Genomic DNA, 21,375 nt, shown 5'->3' with positions numbered 1-21,375 from the left:
AGGTTGACAAATTTATGAATACATTCCATAATTTCTAGAAACACATGCTCTTTCACAGAACAACCTTTCAATACGGCACCTTTGGCCATCGTTCCTAACAGACCCAAATACCTTTAGTTTCTATGAAATAGAAGGCCAAACGTAGATAAACCTATGTCCAGTAACTAGTATTTCGGTATTTTATCAGATTTGTAAATGATCTAGATATTCAATAAATATCCACCATGTAACTTATCTTAGTAAAACTCTAAGGTTTCAAGTTACCCCAAAGACTTGGGAAACATAATTATTGCTGAAAAGTTCATCTATAAGCTTTTACCCTACTTACATATATCTAAATTACTCGCACACGACAATTACTTTTAGACTCTGAACCCAGACTTCCTGAGACACTCAGCCATGAGTCCAAGCTCTTTCCCTGGCTGACAAATTCTCGAAGAGATACCATGAATGTATTTGACTAGTAAACGCACGTAGAATCAATGTTGCATGTCTGCATTAGATTTAATGTTCATAACTCTTTTTTTGGATAACTCTGAAGCTGTTTATATTTTATTTTTTTATTTTTTTATTTTTTTTAAGATTTTATTTATTTATTTGACAGAGAGAGACAGCCAGCGAGAGAGGGAACACAAGCAGGGGGAGTGGGAGAGGAAGAAGCAGGCTCCCAGGAGAGGAGCCTGACGTGGGGCTCGATCCCGGGATTCCAGGATCACGCCGGGAGCCGAAGGCAGACGCTTAATGACTGCGCCACCCAGGCACCCCAAGCTGTTTATATTTTAAACCAACAAATGTAAATTAGCATTTTAGTTAGATGATCCCGCATCACATGGACTTGTAGAATGTGCATGCTAGTGTCTATATTTCTGAGTATGAGAAACTCTTAATTCATAACGATTTATTTTTAAGCCAATGAAATGGAGCTCTTTTACAAATTAATTTTGACAATACCCTCTGGGGGTAGAAGAAAATACCGTCTCTGCATGTACATACCCAGACGTACATAAACACACAGACACAGAGAAATTCTAGCCTTATTTTGAAAATTCTAGCCACGAAACAGGTACATCGATATAAAAGCCACTAATTTATAAATAACAGTTGAGTTCAAATTGTAGCTGTCAGACAGAACAAGTTAAGATTACCTGCTCAAATGGCTGAAGCTTTTTACTAATGCTTCTGGGAAGACATTTAGATTTGTATTTGTCCTTGACAGGTTATCTTATGGGGGGGCTGTGGCCTAGCATTTGCACAGGGGAATCTCTACAGCATTTTGTGTTTTTAAAAATCTTCCCGCCCCGCCCTTCAGTCTCAAGTGGTCATGGGCTGTGTTTTAGTTGTTTCTGGGGGTGTTTACATTTTAAAGACATGGCAAAATTTACACATGGAGGGGACAGAGAAAGAATGTGAATTTTCTCGTAGGTGTTTTGAAGGGTATTTGCCTATTATCAGAAGTCCAGGGTAACTACTGGACTTAAAATTTTTCTTCCTTTTCTGAAATGCAGAACCACTGCCTTCCAATATTTGGATTTTTTTTTTTTTTTTTTTTTTTTGGCGAGATCTGCCAATGTCTGAAGGCAAATAGGAAAGGGTCTGAGTGGTCTGAGTAGCTCTCAGTGTAACTTTCTTGCCTCTCCAGAGATTCAAGTGACAGATCAGGGATTGTTGGTTTTAACTCCTTTTTTTTTTTTTTTTTTTAAGATTTTACTTATTTATTTGACAGAGAGACAGCCAGTGAGAGAGGGAACACAAGCAGGGGGAGTGGGAGAGGAAGAAGGAGGCTCCCAGCGGAGGAGCCTGATGTAGGGCTCGATCCCAGAACGCCGGGATCACACCCTGAGCCGAAGGCAGACGCTTAACGACTGCGCCACCCAGGCGCCCCTAACTCCTTTTCTGTCTTGCATTCCTGCGAGCTATCTTCAGAGAATTGGATCACTGCTCCCACTATAATGCTTAGACGTGGACTCGTCCATGCCACCACACTATTTTGAATATGTCTTTTTATGTCAGGGAGAAGATTTCCTACTAAGGCGGAAATTAAAAGATTTCTATATTCTGGAGCTTCAGGGCATAGTACAGTATGCCTTTGAGAAGTCTGTATAAAGCATTCAACAAAGGCCTTTGGAGGTTCTCCCTCTTTCTGAGAGCACAATTCAACCTTATACAAATTCACCATACAGGGAAAGACTACTATTGCTTCTATCAGCCCCTGGACATTGGCCTCCAGTTGGTCCTTTTCTGGATCGTCTGTAGGAGGGCCTGGGAGAAATCCTGGCCATCTCTTTCCCCTGTGGGAGGGGTTTGTCCCCAGGGGGCCCTTGGCTTGTCTGTTAACCACACTACAATCATGATGGGACAATATTTTAGCAGCCAGTCAAGGTCCTCATGGGTGTCATGGTGAATGGTCGTCAATATTTCTAATTCCTGTCTAACTTTGTCAGGGTCTTCTGAAAGTGGAAGTTAAAGGGCATTATAACTTAGAAGGTCTGTTGCTATCCAGGGGACATGAATTCTTTGCGGTGGTGGTGGGTCGTTGGGGGGGGGGTGTCCAGGATGTATCCAAAAAGGACGTTGCATAGAAAGGCTTGAAGCTGAAAGAGCCTGATGATGGAGCCCAGCAAAGCGAGCCTGACTCTGTCGCAGGTGCTTCTGCGAAATTCACTTCCTGGGTTTCAGCACTTACATGAGTAACCTGTACACTCAGAGCCTGGAGAACAGGCCAGAGTGCTGTCTGTAAATCTTGTGGGGAAAGGGAAGCTAAAACAGGCGGCTGGGTGTTTAGGGATTTTCTGGGGGAAAGTGGAGGAGTTTGGGGGAGTTAAAGGAATTTGCTGAGGAGATGAGGCTGAATTTTAAGAAGGGGAATTGATAGCAGATGTGGGTTTTCATTTTTGTTCTAAGTCTAATTTCTGATCTCTCATCTTGTTAAGGGAGTCCCTAAAACTAGCTGTTATTCTCGTTTGTATCTACTTTTTAATTTGGTCTTTCCATAAGTAAGACATAATAAGATATAAGAAAGACATGTGTCTTTCCATAATAAGACAGTTGTTTAGGATGAGAACTCTCTAAATTTTTTTTTTTCAGATATAGACGTTTTCCAATTCGAAGGATCCTTTGGGCATTGATGAGTAGGATCTTATATTAATCTCAATATTAGCTCAAACCAATTAGGCTTAGTGGCTTAATGAAGGATGCAAAAGAGATGCACCAAACTAAACCAAACCAAACCAAACCAAACCAAAAGATGAACCCAGTGCGGGTACGAAAGATACAGCCGTCACAAAATCCAGAAAGTTTACTTCCAAATGTAGCCCAAGAAAACAAGACCCTTGGGGCGCCTGGGTGGCTCAGTTGGTTAGGCATCTGCCTTCCACTCAGGTCATGATCGTGGGGTCCTGGGATTGAGCCCCGTGTCAGGCTTCCTGCTCAGGGAGTCTCCTTCTCTCTCTTCCTCTGCTCCCTCTGCCCCTCCCCCTCGGCTGGTGCATGTGCACATTGTCTTACAAATAAATAAAGTCTTAAAAAAAAAAGAAAACAAAACCCTTCATTGTCATATGCAGTAGGAATTGTGTAGTGAAAATGCTGTCTCCAGTATCTCATGAGAACAGGAGATGCTTCCAGTCCCAGACTTGCTGATCTGCGACACCAGGAAAGTGCTACTGAAATGGGACCTCTCCAGCACTAACAAGACAACAAAGGTTGAGATGACAAAGGCCCCTTGTGGATTGGAGCCCTTGTGACAAATGTCCCTGTGAGCTGGCATGGGAGTGCTGCTAGACGCACACTGGCGGGGGCACCTTCTGGCTGGTGGAGACCAGAGAGAATGTTCTCCCTAGTCACAAAGCCAAGCCCTGAGGACATAGAACAAGATGAAAAGAGAACCTCATGTGGTTTTCACACAGGGGACCCACAGCAAAATTTGTTTAAACAGACGCTACTACGGTGAGAACCATGAACTCACCAGTCTGTGAGGCTGGCTTGAACAGCAGGCTTCTAGAGCCTCTGTCTGTGTCCTACCTCATGGTTTCCCTCCTCATCATAAATGACACACAAGACAGAAAAAGGAAAACAGTGACCATCTCTGGGAGGAAAGGGGTCAATAGCAAACAGAAGTACTCATAACAAATCTTTACGGTAGTGGCTGTAACCAAGGAATTAGTTCACACAAACATTTTCTCCTGCTAATCTAAATTTAGAAAAGAAAAGGACTCTTTCCACTCTTGCTCCCAGCAGACCCTGCAGGCAGAGACCCAGGAGACTGATGTGGTTTAAGAATTCTTACTTTCTAAAACTAAGGATGTACTGTATGGTGACTAACATAATATAATAAAAAATCATTATTAAAAAAAAATAAAACTAAGGATGTACTGTATGGTGACTAACATAACAACACAACAACAACAACAACAACAACAACAACAACAACAACAACAACAAAAGAGTTCTTACTTTCTGCTGACTCCATCAGAGACCCCAGTATCTCTCAGCTGCACAGCCCCAGAGTGAGAGTGTCAGCCAGTGGAGAGCCCCATGATGGGCACCAAAACTGTAGGGGAGGAAAACTTTTTCCTTCTTCCCTTCTAGGTTCTTTGGCTGGTCTAATAATTAAATTGACATAAGACAGATTAACAAGAGGAAAACAAATTTAGTTTCGTACAATGAGATCCTATAAAAATATGAGACTCAAAGAAGTGACCAAAGCAGGCAGCTTTTATGCCTGTTAGCCAAGGAAACAAAAGATTCATGAAGAATTGATGAGACAAAGGCATTTGGACTTTGGATAGCAAATTAGTGAGGAAGTAACAAGGTTCATTTACGCAGCCTTCTTGGCCCTGAATTTTCTACCTCTGGTGATAAGCATGTCTTCTTTCTTGGCGCAGGGAGGGCACCTTTCACAATGGAGACTTATTTCTAGCCTTCTGAGGGACAGAGGAGGGTCAGAGTGTTCTTCTTGCACTGGCTGTTTCTTTTCTTTTCTTTTCTTTTCTTTTCTTTTCTTTTCTTTTCTTTTCTTTTTAAGATTTTATTTATTTATTTGACAGAGAGAGAGACAGCCAGCGAGAGAGGGAACACAAGCAGGGGGAGTGGGAGAGGGAGAAGCAGGCTCATAGCGGAGGAGCCTGATATGGGGCTCGATCCCATAACGCTGGGATCACGCCGTGAGCAGAAGACAGACGCTTAATGACTGCACCACCCAGGCGCCCCACACTGGCTGTTTCTTAAGTAACTTTAATTAAAAAAAAATCGCTCTGCCAAAGTGGCATATTTGGGGGTGGCCTATTCTGCTCCCCTTCAAAAGTAAGTAGTTCCAAGAGTTGTCATAAGAATCAACTACGATCATGCATAGAGAGCACTTGTAGTGCCTGGCATGGAGTAAGCGCTCAAAACAGTTTCTGCTGTTATTATCCTTAGGCTGTTCTGCTGTATATCCTTGACATAGGTTCATTCTATACCATTAAAGTATAGTTTGGTGGAATTGGTCTGAGGTGACGGCGATCGAAGGTTTTGCTAAAGATTAGGTTCAGGATATTAGGAGGATGAACAGCAAATCTTCCAGGTAATTATTTGTGAATATTGATCCCCCTTTTTCGATAACTATTTGGAAGCATACAAGTTAAGGAAATATTCTCGGGAAAAAACATGAGTGCAAATGTTCTCCATTGTCCAATTAGGGCAGATCCATATACCCTGACATTCAGCTAAGCAGAAGAGAGGGTTGACACTTTTTTCTAGTTAAAGAATCCAGTCAGGAGATATGTCTTAATTATAGGAGACCATCCCAACTCCCCAGGGACGTGGGCTGAGCTAATACTGTCCTCAGAATTCAATTACTGTTACTACACACAGTTACTACACACACTTTAGTGGACAGCCTCTGGCCCTAATAATCTTAGCCAGGAAAATTTTTATAGCTGGGATTTGCATTTAGTGAACATTAAAAATTCTCAATAAAGCTTTCTGGAAATGTTTAAATTTAAACAATTTAGCTCCCTCGTAGATACTTCCATGTAATTTTGGTAGAAAATATATCCCAAGGTAACGGACACATTTCTACTGTATAGAGTGGTCAGACATAATCCAATTAAATGTTGGATGACATCTGCCGAAAAGGGTGATTTTAGTTTGGGTGAGTTGGTTTTACGTAATTCTTTTTCACAGTAAATGGAGAGTAGGAGTAATTGTCCACTGAGGCCGCTTCTCGCTGCTGTTGATAAATCATTAGCACTGGTTTTCCTTTAGAGTAGGGGATCATGCGTCCGGTTTGTCCAGACGTGGACTCATAGGGAGATGCTGGAGGCTGCTACCTGACAGGACACTTTGCCTGGGGGACTGCAAGTAGCCACGTTGACAAGAGTCAGGGCCAGGCCTGATCCCAGGGGGAGCGCCCATGGACGCGCAGACCAGGTACCAAAAATTTCCCTGTGCCGAACAGAAGCAGTGGGCCGTTGATCATGGTGACAAGCCTCGCATGGCCTCCAGCTGGATGAGCGGACGAGGACCCATCTCTGAGGTCTATGCAGGGCCCGGAGGAGGGACTGCAGGCTGCCTTGGAAGTGGGGCTGGGCCTGCTGGAAATGGATTTGGAGTCCCAGGTGACAAAGCAGGTAGGATGCAAAGTCTGTGATTTTTTCCCCCCTGCTTTTCACCACCCCCAGGTCTGATGTGCAAGGGTTGACAAAAATAGCAAATGACTCCAGGTCCTTAAAATGTCAGCAGTAACAGCAGCATAACAAGACAAATACCCAGGCGGTCTGCTGCAGGGCCCGCGCTTCTGAACTGCCCCTGGCGCTCGCGTGGCCAGGCGAGGAAGGAGGGGATGGGGCTGTGTGCGTGCTTCCTCGTGGGGGGCCTCTCCAGGGTGCCATGCATCCAGGCCGTTGGCTGCCATTTCTGGGGCGCTGGCCATCTCCCCGGCTTTCATCTCGTGGTTGCATGGGTAGGAGAATGGCTTGCGCATAAAAATTCTGCCCTGCCTCAGTGTCCCCGCAGACACTAGGCAGAGCATGTCCATGACACCTCTTCTAAGTTCTTCTCTACTGCCGTGTATGCTGGTAGACATAACTTCATATCCTGGGAAGCATTTACCCGGGGCGTGGAAGCATATGAAGAATCCTCGAGGCCAGTGATTCTCAACTTGAGATGCTTATATTGTAATGACCTGGGAGCTTTAACAGTCCGATTGCCCAGGCCACCCCGTAAGTGGCTAGAGTCGATGGGCTGGTGGTGAGACCCAGGCAGCAGAATTTTTAAGTCTCTTTCAGTGACTGCAATGGGCAGCCAGTCTCTACTAGTGGGGGCTGGGGACCCCCTGTTCAAGGCTGAGTGATAGCTTCAGGAAGACAGCTGTTGTCTCTGACTGATTGTGCGGCTCTTTCTGCCTGATGTGTCCCTTGCTTCCTCTTTCCCTCGCACTGCCGAAGCTTCTGTTTGGACTGAGAGAGCACAGCAAATGCGTGTTCAGACCCCAGAGTCCAGTGTCTAGCTACTCCAGGATTAAATAAAATGAGAGCCCAATGTTTACCATCCAAAACATTTTTATTTATTCACTAGACTGGCACTGTGATAACAAATGTTCTGTTTGTCTTAGAACGTTCTTCTTTTTCCACAATTGATACTTTGGATCTCTGCAGTTTGGGGTGTTTGTCTCATCTACTGGGGCTTGAAATGAGGAAGAAACCGAAGTGTTGAGGTGTGGGGAAAGGCTGAGATCTTTCAGGATTTTTATTGGAGCGCCGTGACCTGTAGGAGAAAGAGAGCAGAGAGCGTCGGAGCAAACACATCTGAGGCCAGAGTAAGGGTCACAGGGCATGTGGACTTATTGCACCTCCTTCCCTGATGAGGTCCATGGCCACGGTCAGATCCGGTGAGCGGTCACTGCGCTGTCCAGGCAGGTTATGGGAACCCGGAGCCGATTGCGAAACACTCACAGCAGGGCTTAGAGTCCCTCTTCCTTGTTCTTTCTCTTCTCTTCCACTGCTTGAACCCTCCCTCTCCCTATCTCCATGTCCATCTCACTCTCTTTCAGTGTTAAGTCTTGTTCAGAATATCCACTTTGGAGATCTTTCTGACAATGTGCTGGGCTCCTTGAAATCCGCACGTGTCCCTCGAATCCATCCATCCTACTGGTACCTGCATTCTTTGGACTCACGTGGGCAGCCCAATGCTAACAAGAAGGTAGTTTGAGCTCAGCGAAAACACCTCTTCCTTCTGTGTTCCCATCTTTTACCTATTATGTATATATTTTCTGTTCAAATTATGCATCTGTCTTTAATTGGGCAAATGGCTAGAATAAGAAAAGCTTTCGAAGTAATCACTTTAAGCCAATCTTATATTTTCAAAATAAGATGCAGAAAGTTTGGGAGAGGGTCATTTGAGAACAAATTTAACTGCACATCATTTTTTAAAAAAAGATTTCATTTATTTATTTGAGGGGGGGAGGGGAAAATGAAGGGGAGAAGCAGACTTCCCTTGAAGAAGACGAAGAGGGAGAAGCAGACTCCCCTCTGAGCAGGGAGCTGCACGCGGGGCTCAATCCCAGAACCCTGAGATCCTGACCTGAGCTGAGGGCAGACGCTTAACCGACTGAGCCACCCAGGTGCCCCTTAACTGCACATCATTTAAAAAAAACCCCGAAACTTTTCCAGAAATGTACGAACCATCTGAAACAGTCCCATTACCTTGTATGTTTGGAATACGCTACCCACATAATAGTTGATTCTTCCAATTGATTGAGAAATAACTTTTATTACCGATCTTTCATTGAATATCCATGGGAAAAGTCATGATGAGACCATGGCCAATAAGCTCAAGATTCTTTTCACATGGAATTATAATGTTTTACATAGAAACATATATCCTGCAAAATACAAAATCAGGATGTCAAACTGGTCTTGTTCTCTGTTCCAGGTATAGTGGGAATAAAGCCAAATAGCCACACTCAGACTGGGTTTCCTGTTGATAAAATGAAATAGTGGCTTTTGGGGCTTCAAGGGCTACCGATATCCATACTCTTTTTCCTTGCTTCTTCATTAAATGCACACACACACACACACACACACACACACACACACACACACTTCATTTAAGAAGTCATGTAACCACCTTACAGAAATGTTGCTAATGAGGGAAAAGCCCCCCATAATTTCATTACTATGATAAGAACACGTATTGTTGGGGGGTATTCCTTATAGATTTTTTTTTCAAGCAAGTTACTTCTTTAAAAAAATAGTGTATACACAAATTTATCTTATTTTTTCTGTTACAGTCTCATAAGCATTTTTACAGGTTGTAGCATAAAATTCACAGCCTGCATTGTGAATGGCCATCCATTCTATGGAGTGGATGTAGACACATACGATTTACTTCACGATGCCCCGATTTTCTAATTTCGTTCTCCTAAGTAATGTCGCGGTTGTCCCTGTGAGTCAAGCCTCCTCTGATATTTTAGAGCATTTCCCGAGCCTGGATTTCCAGGACGTGACTGCTGTAATTGGCCAAGCACCGCCCCGCAAGGCTGCTGGGGCACCCGCAGGCACCACGGTGTCTCTAATAAATAACCCGCATTGATCTCTCATTTTGTGATTTATCTTGGTTTATTTGCTCTTCGAGCTTTGATTCATGGCTCCAAGGGGCGATTTTGGAAAATCATTTACCCGTCAGCCGTGGCACGCTGACTGTAGCCCATAAAAGGTCGAGGTGGAACAGACCTGAGATGCGGATCTCACCTGCTGATCCCCTTTCCAGGACGATAACCCGGACTCTGCACACAGTGACCGCAGGGAGGAAACATGGACAAGCTGTTGCTGTGTCTGCTGGTCGTCGTTACCCTCCCTGGTGCTTTTTCGCAAGGAAGTAGGTGCTTGCTTCCGATGGCCTCTGAGTCCTTGTCTCTGGGCTAGCCTGGGCAAAGCCACAGGGATGATGTCCGGCGAGGGGGAGGGGTACTGGTCTGGGGCAGAGGGCCATCTGGTTTCTAAATCCGTTCTATCCATACATAGAGAACACATCTTCGTGGCCTGACGAGCTGTTACAAAAGAGACCACTGGCCCCAGTGGCATCACTTGGGTTAAGCCCCACATCAGCAAACCAAGACTTAACAGCTAACCTGACTGCAGTGCCAGCCACCCCCCCACCCCCCGAGTGTAACCTTTAACCAGTCAATCTGGAATCACCGGCTCATCAGTAGTGAGGTCGTCAGCCTGAGAGCAACCCTTCCTTCCCCCATAGGAAGGTGGCTGCCTGAAATAATCTACTCTTTGCTAGAAACGTTTTCTTCCCGAACCTTCTACGACGCAGCTCCTCAGAGCTGCTTCCTATCTGCTAGATGGGGGGCTGCCTGATTCATGAATCAGTGACTAAAGCCAACTAGGTCTTTAAATGCACTCATCTGAATTTTGTTTTTTTAACGTAACTCAACGGCTGACACTTTCTCTCTCTGTTTTCTATCCTGCAGACACGTACAGAAAGGCCTTTGTGTTCCCCACAGAATCAGATACTTCCTATGTAACCCTGTTTGCTCCGGCGCAGAAGCCGCTGAAGGCTTTCACCGTGTGCCTGCAAGCCTATACCGACTTGACCCGCCCGTACAGCCTCTTCTCTTATGCCACCAGGACGCAGTACAACGAGATCCTCCTCTTCAAGGAAAGGCCTGGCTTATACAGCGTCTCCGTGGGTGGGTCCGACGCCTACATCAAGGCTCCTGAGACTTTTTTTGCACCAAAGCACTTCTGTGTTACCTGGGAGTCCAGAACAGGGATTACAGAGCTCTGGGTGGATGGGAAGGCCATGGTGAGGACGAGTCTGAAGAAGGGGTACACTGTGGGGGCAGGAGCAAGCATCATCCTAGGGCAGGAGCAGGATTCGTTTGGTGGGGGCTTTGATAAGAACCAGTCCTTGGTGGGAGACGTTGGAGAAGTGAACATGTGGGACTACGTGCTGTCACCAGATGAGATCAGCACCGTCTACAACGGCGGGGTCTTCAGCCCTAACTTCCTGAACTGGCAGGACCTCAAGTATGAAATACGAGGGGAAGTGTTCCTCAAGAACCAGCTGTGGCCCTGAGGCCCTTTTGTCTGTGCTGAGGTTGCCTCCTTGCCTCCCTCTCGTTGCCCTGTCTCGGGCTCTGAGGCGTTGCTGTCCTACACATATGGCTCTGGGGCCCTGGGGGACCATAGTCCCCTCTGCCTTCTCTTCCCGGTTTTCCTCAGCTCAAGGGACAGCGCAGGGCAGAGGGGCTTTTTGGAGAATTACCAGGCCACACCCAAGGCCAATCAAGTCTGATTTTGGGGAGCGGGATCTAAGCACCAAAGGGATTCCAGTGTTCGGTCAAGATGGGGAGCACGCGTTTTCAGCACGCTCAGGAGCAAGCGGGCCAACTTCTCTTTTCCCCCTGGAAGCCTGCCTGTGTTCACCTGCAGCCCTGCTAACATCTGCATTTCCCTCTCAAGGCAAACCCACCCCTTTGACTGAGCTTTAATGAATTGTCTGCATAATCCAGGAGGAGAGTCTTTCCAGCATTCTGACCCACCATCCATTAGGATGTGGTCATTATAAGTTAGAACGATCTGTAACTCTTTAAAAATCTAAAAAGAAATGTTTCGTTGTTGTTTCTGTTTCATGTGTTCTACTTTTTCCTCGGGACCGCCAGTTCTCATTGTGTGACATTTCCATTACTTCTCTTTTACCATCACGTAGAGCGCTCTTACCTGTGGGCCTCGCCCTGACAACGTAGCTTTCACTTTTCTAAGTCTCTCCTCCACACCACTGATTCGTTTTTCTGTTTGGCATATTGGGATCCTTCCTATTTCTAATGCCACCGAAAATCCCACAGCGCGTTTTGAGGCTGTCTGGAATTCCTTCTTGGATTTAATCTGTTCTTCCAAGCTCAGTTTTCCTCAAGTCCCTGTTTCCTTCAGTTTGCCTGAGAGCGTCATGCTGTTGCTGCGTCAGATTTTCTACACATTCCATCATTAATCTTTTTGAAATAAATCTTTTACGTGCCTTAAATACTGTTCTTTCACGTCTGAGTACTTTCCGTCATCCTGCTGCTCAAGGCTGGTGCGGGGGTGAGTTCTCAAGCCCCTGCCCGCTGACCTGGTCACAGTTAGACCCTGACAATCTGTCGGCCTCCTGGGGACTCCTTTGCACAGGAGGAGCTCCCAGTCATGCGGCGCCCTCCCCGACAGCCTGCAGCTCCCCGTCAAAGTGACCACCATCTCTACCAGTTTCCACCAACCGTCCCAGACTTCAGAGGTGTGCTTACTGAGTCATCTGTGTCTTCATTTCTCTATCCGTGGAGTAAGGAATGCTGGAGAGGACAGCATAGCAGCGATCAAGCAAGACCAGGTCTTGGGTTCTTTTGGAGAGGGTCCTAGGCAGGGGAAGCTTCCGTCTGCCTCTGAAGGGCTCCTCCTTTTGGGAAGAGGAGGGGCTTGTGCTGGTGTCTCTCCCCAGTCTGACATACACTGGTCCACAGTTCAGGGTCAAATGTCATATGCAAGGGACAGCTCTCCCTGGGGCTCCGGGACCCTTCCCTCTGCACTAGGTGGGAAGTAAATAGAGGCTCTTCTTGCTGAGCTGTCTTGAAGCTTAGATCTGGGGGAGGGGGCTTTCAGGAAGGTCTTTCTTACTTTGGATCCCAGCGGCATTCTCGGCCCACCGAAAGACAAGGCTGGTGCTGTGATCCTTATTTGAGTGCTATCTCTATTTCTCAGTTCCTTTAGAATGCTCAGGAGAGGAGAGGACGTTGTCCCCTCAGAGCTCTAAATGCCACAAGGAGAGAAGGGTGCTCCTTTGTTGAGAGGCCTGTATTTTTCCACGTACAGCAGCAGGAAGGGGGGCTGGCAGGACTCCGGGCCTGTTAGAGCAGTAACAGAATGGTGGGTGACCCGTCACAGGGGATGGGCCTTACACCTGGAGCCAGCACAGGCTTACCCAAGAGTTCCAACTCTGGAAATTCAGATGTTCCTCAAGGGCTGGGGCAAGTTCACCTCCAAGCAAACGTAGTCCAGTGCCTGGAATCCTTGGCCTTTGTACTGTGGGTGCCAAGCACTGACAGGCTGAACTAGGTCCTGTTCCTCTCAATATGCTTTACTCATGTTCAGGGTCAAAGAGGGACTATTGAAGGTCTAATCTATACAATTCTATGACCCATTACAGTTTCTTAAAGCCCCCACCCCTTTCACCCAGAGTTTAAGACAACAGACCACCTGAGCTCAGATGCTGGTTCCATCTTTTAGTGGCACGTGACCTTGGGCAAGTTATTTAAAATGGTGTATTCTACAGATTTCCTCATCTTTAAAATGGAAATAATGAGCCTGGGTGGCTCAGTTGGTTAAGCATCCGACCCTTGATTTCAGCTTAGGCTATGATCTTAGGGTGGTGAGATCAAGCCCCATGTTGGGCTCTGTGGTCAGCAGGGAGTCTGCTTGAGATTCTCTTTCTCTCTCTTCCTTTGTCCCCCCCCAATAAATAAATAAATAAATAAATAAATAAATAAATAAATAAAATATAAGAAAAATAAGATAGGGATTATATAGGGACTCCTTTACTGGCCCACAGCTAGTACTCAAGGCATGTTATCTATGATTTGTTAATAGTACTGTTAGCTTGATCACGATTGTGGATTTCAAAGACCCAGACTCTGGATCAGAGACCCAGTGGGTTGAAGGGATCCAGCAATGAATAGATACAGAGGAAGGGGGCCTCCAGCCCTGAGGATGATGTGTCAGCTTGCCATGGAGTAAAAAATCATGGACATGATTACAGACTTACGGGGATAAGGGGGCACATTTGGAAGGTCTGTCTCTGGGACGCTGTGGTTTCAGGAGACAGGTTCACTCAGAGGCAGAGTGAAGAAACAGGGAGAGGGGAAGAGGCTTCCGAATTTGGCAGAAAACTCTCACTCAGATTTTTAGGAGGACATCGCAAACTTAGAGAGGAGGAAATCAACCTACAAAGACAGGCTCTATGCTACAGTGAACCACCAGGAAATGGGAAAGACGTGGGTGTTCTGTGACCCATCTGCGTGAGGCCACAAGACAGAAGGCCAGGGTCAGTGGGCCGCTGGCCTCGAAGGGCAGAAGGGGCCATGTTACAAGGAGCAGCACAACCTCAAACTTCTGGGGCAAAGAGGTGGGAAGGCTGCTGTCTCTGTCACTGAATAGCCTGTCACTTTGGGTCTGAAAACTCTAATCTGAGGACAGGTGGTGGCTGGGGCGGCACTGGGTCGGAGGACACGGGGGTCACCGCTGGACCCTAGAGCAAAGGCGCTAACTACGGAGTCACTGACCCTTTGCTGGGAAGCGAGGCTCAAACAGGAAGCATCTCCACACAGGCTTCCCTGTTGCCATTAAGCAGAGAGAAGGACCCTCCAAATGTAAATGAGAGCCACCCCGCCTGCTGAACAGCCTGCACAGGGTTTCCGAGCCGCTAGAATACACTGGAACACGCTCCCTGGCCCTCAGGCCCTGTGTTTTCTGACTTGTGCCCCCTCTGTCCTGTCTCCCTCCTGCCATTTTGCCTGTTCATTTCCCCCACAAACAGGTGCCAAATGCCTGTGGTGTGGCAGGCACTCGCTTCAGATGCATGGATAAGCAGGAAAGCCACAGAAGCAAGAGCCACAGAACCACACGTGCACACACATACGCATGTGCACACACACACACTCACACGCACACACACGCACGGTCTCAGACAGCTGGGACCTAGATTACTGCAAGTTTACACACGTGTGATGTGTTTCAACAAAGAGCTGCCTGTGCTCTTTCTCCAGATCTTCACATGGCACGTTCCCTATATTTGTTTTCCTGTCTGTTCTTACTTTCTAAGCAGATATCACTACCTGAAAAAAGTTGGGGGTGCGGGTTTTGTTATTGTTTCCTCTCCCACTAGACTGCAAATTCCGAGAGCAGTGACATTATTGCCTATAGTATTCCCAGTTTCTAGGATGGCTCATAGTATGTTCTCAATAAATATTTGATGAATTAATTAATTCTCGAGAAGGCAGAAGCAGGGAAGACATGGTTCGGATGCAGCTGAGGATGGAGAGATGCATAAAGAGTGGGATGTTGTGAGCCCATAATTTTGCTCACGGGTTGGTCTGCTGTAAGTGTGTGACAGTAAGCTTGCTCCTTGCGGAAGGGAGGGAGTGGCCAGAGTCCACACTGGGTTCTGCAGGATGCTTCTGGGAATAAAGCAATTAGGGAAATGGAAATTAAAAAAATATTAAGAAGGGATGCCTGGGTGGCTCAGTCGATTAAGCATCTGCCTTTGGCTCGGGTCCTGGGATCGAGTCCCACATTGGACTCTTTGCTCAGCAAAGAGTCTGCTTCTCCCTCTGCCTCTGCTGCTCCCCCTGGTTGTGCTCTCTCTCTGTGACAAATAAATAAATAAAATCTTAAAAAAATATTAAGAATAAATGTTGGAGTAGGCAGTTAGTTAAGTTCTAACGGGAGACCGGGAGGTCTGCAACAAGAAGTCCTGCCCAGCTATGGGAAGGTCAGAGGCCCTCCACAAGAAGCCAGATCAAACCAGATAGGCCCAAGATGGCGGATGCCATGACAGGAAACCCCTGACCAAACAAGGAAGAAAAAGCTCAAAACCCTGCTTCCTGCCCCAAGTAATAAATACTCTGTCCCCTAGTTAACAACTATCATTACAAGATAGAAACCCAACCCCCGGGGCATGCATATCTCTCTTCTCTCTTCTCTTCTCTCTCTCTCTCTCTCTCTCTCTCTCTCTCTCTCTCTCGGCTGCTCTCCTATCTTGAGAGTGTACTTTTACCTTTAATAAACTTGCCTGCTTGTGTAACTTGTCCACTGTGCTGCGTGTCTGTCCTTGAATTCATTCTCGTGACAAGACTGAGAACCTTCTGCGACTCCTTGGGGTCTGGCTGGGTCGAGGTCCCAGGGCCTGGGGTTTCCCCGGTTTCCCCGGCAACATGAGTAGGGCAGATAAGGGGATGAAGAGAACACTGTCTTGATGCACTGGGAGTAATGCATGGAATTGTTGAATCATCACATCATACACTTAAAACTAGTAACACTCTATTTTAACGATACTTCAATAAAAATAAAGAAAAAAATTTTTAAAGAAAAAGTGGGGTAGACAATAGGGGGATCAGGTAGCTTCAGGAGAAATCTGCCTGTTGCTGCTTTGCCAATTGCAGACCATTACACATCCCTCAATTTTTCAGAGACACAAGTATTTCAAATGCTAATCACCACAACAAGAGGCAGGACACAGGTTGCTGAATTTCCCCCGGGACATTGCAGCATGATGAACTTCTTCATGAGAGGGTGATTTCTTTTAAGTGTGTGTGTGTGTGTGTGTGTGTGTGTGTGTGTGTGTGTGTGACATGTGCTTACTCATTGATGCTGAAATTTGGCTAGAGTCTCTTTTGTTTTTAGATCAAAGTATAATGAAGGGGAACAGAATATGGCACCTCAAAGCACGCCTCTTTGGCATATTGACTATTTTGAGCTGGTTATTTTTAAGGAACAGCAAACATAGGAGACACTCTGAAAACAGAGTAGAAGCAACCCTATTGTAAGAGACATTTGCCTTTATGAGGGGAATCTCCATTCGTAAGGGTGTCTCCCTCTCTGTACCAGGAAGATGGGGATGACTCAGTCTCTTGACTCTCTTATCAGTGGAGAAGGTCAGGAGGATATAAATCTGCATAACAACTTCATTCTTGTTCATTGTGCTTTTCCTGGTGACTCCCCACCCCCAAAGCCTTCCTTTGTCTTTCGGTGGACTAGGTATTTAATTTGTTGGCTTGGGCCATTTTGGAGAGTTTCTCTGTTTTCCTGGTTGTCTCCCACACAGACAGGAAGAACGCGTTATTAAGTTTCTGTTTGTTTTTCTCCTATTAATCTGTCTTTTATTACGGGGGGTCTCAGCCAAGAACCTAGAAGCGTAGAGGGAAAATTATTTTGCCTCCCCTACAATAATATACATATAAAAATGCACAAATCACAAGTGTGTAGCTCGGTAAAATTTCCCAAGGTGGAAGATTCCCACGCCAGTACGGACTCGTAGGTTAGTTTGGCTCCTTTCTATCGTATAGCACCTTCACCTGAATGAGAATGGTCATTGTCAGCATCCACTTCTGGTTCCTAAGCTCAAAGGGAATGTTTTCAATAATTTGTGGTGAAGTATGATGTTTGCCCCATGCTTTTTTTTTTTTTTTTAAAGTACCCTTGTGTCTTCTTATGGCAAAAGAGAAAGTTCAGCCTTGCAAACAGGCCTTTGTAAGGATCACAGTCTTGGGCCTGTTCTGCTAACATTTTCCTGTGCAAGCTCGCATTCCTTTGGCACTGTCAGCTACTTTGACAGGCAATATGTAATGTGATGGAAGGATAAGACCCTTTGCCCTGGCTTATTCTTCTGTTGGTGAGTTTGAGAGTGGGAATGGGGTAGAACTCAGAGTAAAGAGCTTCTAGTATTGTAAGATGGTCTCATTTTCTGTTCATTCCACCCACCAGGCGACCCTGTCCTTTTGTCCCCCTGCCCACCTAGCCCAAGTACTTCTGCTTTCCAGAGGCCCTCTCTTACATCGGATTTTTCCTCAGGTGAGACTAGGGGAGGAGGGTGTGGAAGGGAAAGCTCGGTAATTGGCCTGACTGTGCGCGCTTCCTGTCATCAGCTCTCTGCCTCCTGTGGAAGCACCTCGGTTTACCCGGTGCGACACCACAGTTTATGGCTGGAGCTGGCACCTGGAGGGCCAGTCGTCCTCTCGGACAATGTGGGGAAGAGGATAGAAGGTGCAAGTGGACGACTGCTTCCTGAAACTCCCCCAGATGTGCGGCCTGGCTCCCTTTTGCTGGAACCTTCTTCTTTCCTTTCCCACTGGGGCTCAGTCACCTTATCTTCCGAAGCACTTCTCCCACTTGTCCTGGAATCCAGAGGTCTCCCTCTCATTCTGGTGGCTTCCCCAGAGTTTGGTTCAAAAGAGGGAGCCACGAGTCCACGCTGGTTTGTCATATTCTACAGAACTGTCAATCTCTTGAGGGAGAAACTTAATAGGAGAGTCCTAAGATCCATACGAAGGAAAGAGGATTGTTATTGAAGGACAAGACATGAATAAATTGAAGAGATGTGTCATATTTCTGGACGGGGAGACTTCATATGATAAAAATCTCAGTCATTCCAAGGATGTCAATCATTCCTAAAGTAATATAGAAATTTAATTTAATTTGAATAAAATTTCCAGCTTATTTTAATCAAAGAAAATAAATCCGAAATTGACCTTGAAGAATAAATGTGTGTTAAATGGCAAGAAATTTTTTGAAAAAGAAAAAAAAAAATAGTGAGGGGAACTTGTTTTTTTTTTTTTTTTTAAATAGAGAGCAGAGCTTCCTATCTCTAAAGCCACTAGAATCAAATCAATATGGCATTTGGATAGGAATTGACAACAGACCAATGGAACACAAATAAGAACTCAGAGACAGATCGAGGTATATATGGAGCATATACACAGTGCATTTTAGGGGAGGAAAGGTAATTTAGGCAATAATTAATGTTGGAACTGCTGTCTATCTGTTTGAACTAGAATAAAGTTAAATCTTAACTTTGTATAATATACAAAACTAAAAATTTGAAGGGCTAAATCTTATATATAGAACAAGAAAACACCAAAACATATTAAAAATTTTAGGAAAATACATGTAAAGTCTCCAGGTCATGGAGACTTTTCTGAGCAATGCAGGAAACCCATGGCTACTATAAAGCCCTACTAAGGCCAAAGTCAATATAAACACAAGAAATACCAAATGGCAAACTGGGAGAATATTCTCTCTCCTCTCTTCTGTGTGTGTGTGTGTGTGTGTGTGTGTGTGTGTATCAAAGGGGTAATATCTTTAATATACTAAAACGACTTACAAATAAATAAGAAAATTAAATGTCCAGTGGTTACATGTGACAGGACAGTCACAGGACATATATTGCAGATGGCCAGAAAAGATCTGAAATGACACTCAATCTTACTTGTAATCCAAGAAATGCAATTTAAAGACAACAAATTATTGAACATTACATCTGAAACTAATGATGTACTATATGTTGGCTAATTGAATTTAAATTAAAAAGATAAAAATAAAACAACAACAACGAAAAATCAAGACAACAATAGTACACTACTTTTTAAATGTTACTAGATTGGCAAAAAAAGTTGTTGATATCCAGTCATCACTAAGTTCTGGGGAAATAGGCAGTTTTGTGTAGTCATGCTGGGAGTGTAAATATTTATAGAAGCTTTTTGGAATTTAACTTGACAGTGCCTATTACAACTTTGAGACGCTCATATTCTTGGACCCAGTAATTCTGCTCGTAGAAACCGATCTTGCGTCAGGAAGATGAAAGTTCATGAGGAGGTATGTAAAAAGATACTCATTATGGAGCACTCACAACAAACATTTGGAAAAACACGGGTGTTCATCAATAGGGATTGTTGACAATGGTTGAATAGATTATGCTACAGTCATGCTACGGAATTCTCTGCAGCTCCTAGGAGACAGCGAGACCGATGTACCACTCAGGATAAACGTTCAGGGAGAAAAGACCGTTGCAGACCCGCTTTGTAGCGTAATTCCATTCTGCGACACAAAACCATGTTTATGTCTGTGTGCATACAGATAGTAGGTAGGTAGGTAGATAGATAGATAGATAAAAGGTCAATCTGTACAAAGGCAAGATAAGTTGGGACAGACTTCATGTTACAATAAATAGGCGGAAGTGGGAATTCTATGACTTTATTTTACAATATTTGAAGTGATAGGGTTGTGTCAGTCAGGGTTCCATGTAGGAAAGAGGAACCATTCTAAATATCTTAAGTGGGGAAGGATTTAACACCGGCAACTAAGTGTTCACAAAGTCAGTGGGAGAACTGAAAGAGTAGCCTCTTGGATAACCTCTGAGGATGGAAATGACTCCTGGGATGACTGAGAAGCGATGCACGGGGTCTCCATTGAGGCCTCTGCTGGGACCCCAAGCTCAAGAACGCAATCCCCCCTCACACCTGTTAGAGGGGCTATCCTAAAAAAGTGAGACATAACCAGTGTTGGCCAGGATGTGGGGAGGAGGCGACCCTCACGCTCTGTTGGTGAGAGTGTACGCCGGTGCTGTTACTGTGGAAAACAGCAGGGAGGTTCCTCGAAAAATTAAAAATAGGGCCCTCATATGATCCAGCAATCCCACTTCTGGGCATATTTCCAGAAGAAATGAATTACTACATTGGAGAGATATCTGCATCTCCATATTTATGGCAGCACGGAGGTGACTATCTGCACTTGTCAAGACATGGAGAAAACCTAAGTGCCCACTGATGGACGAATGGACAAAGGAAATGTGGGATGCATGCATAATGGGATGTTATTCAACAACAAGAAAGAAGGAACTGTTGCCATTTGCAACAACATGGATGGAGTTGAGGGCATTATGTTCAGTGAGATAGACCAGAGAAAGGTAGACATTGTATAACCTTACTTAGGTGGAATCTAAAGGTGGTTGTCAGAGGCAAGAAGTTGGGGGAAATGGGTGAAAGTGGTCAAAAGGTATAAACTTTCAGTGATAAGATAGTTAAGTTCTAGGCATGTCAGTTACAGCATGGTAACTATAGTCAACTGTATTTTATTTTTGAAAAACGGTAAGAGAGTAGGTTTTCAAAGTTCTGATCTCAAGAACAAAACTTGTAACTATGTGAGTTGATGAATGTTAACTCAGCATTTTGTGGAATTGTTTCTCATTATATACGTAAGTCAAGTCATTATGCTGTTTACCTTAAGCTAATACAAAGTTATAGGTCAATTACATCTCCTTAAAATTGGAAAGCAAATTAAAAAATGAACAAAACCAACCCAAATCCCCACAATCCCATAGTTACTATCCCAGGATCAGAGAGTTAAATAATAATAATAATAATAATAATAATAATAATAATAATAACAACAACAACAGTGGCAGCCTTTTCTCCCTTCCCCAGCACCGGGAGTACTGCAGAAGGGGCACTAGGAACACTGCCCCTAAGAAATCTCTTATTTCTGTGATTTTGTTAGCCAGCAACATCTATCTGAAAAGGGAGGCGGGAGGCCTCCATGTCAGTTCCACCTTCCAAAATGCATGTAAGTTCATGAATCGTCAGAATCTGATTCACATCGACAATCTAAGCTGCAGGGGAGCCAAGGACACGTGGAGTGTCGCTTCTCATCATTCCAACAGAGAACGTGGATGGAGATTGAGTGGAACAATCCACAGGATCCGCCACGGGGATTATGCACAAAGTTGACTTTGTCGTATCTTCTAGTGCTTCGATATGGGTGTACGCTCATAACGCATTCGCGAGAAAGAATAGACATCAATATCCACTTTTCTCTC

The 21,375-nt window shown here is 45.0% G+C and overlaps 1 protein-coding gene across 1 annotated transcript; it reads left to right on the top strand.

The window, feature by feature from the left end:
- Nucleotides 1-9,700: 9,700 nt before the first annotated feature.
- CRP (C-reactive protein) lies at nt 9,701-11,409 on the top strand. The gene is made up of 2 exons (XM_045784378.2): nt 9,701-9,852; nt 10,454-11,409. Exons 1-2 carry the CDS (start codon nt 9,789-9,791, stop codon nt 11,059-11,061), a joined length of 672 nt encoding a protein of 223 aa, XP_045640334.1. The 5' UTR covers nt 9,701-9,788; the 3' UTR covers nt 11,062-11,409.
- Nucleotides 11,410-21,375: the final 9,966 nt, after the last annotated feature.

Source organism: Ursus americanus, chromosome 2 (assembly GCF_024610735.1).
Source record: "Ursus americanus isolate L20-20 chromosome 2, mUrsAme1.1.p, whole genome shotgun sequence".
NCBI lineage: Eukaryota > Metazoa > Chordata > Mammalia > Carnivora > Ursidae > Ursus > Ursus americanus.
The sequence above is the reverse complement of the archived record's forward strand: the minus strand, read 5'-3'. Positions and strand labels throughout refer to the sequence as shown.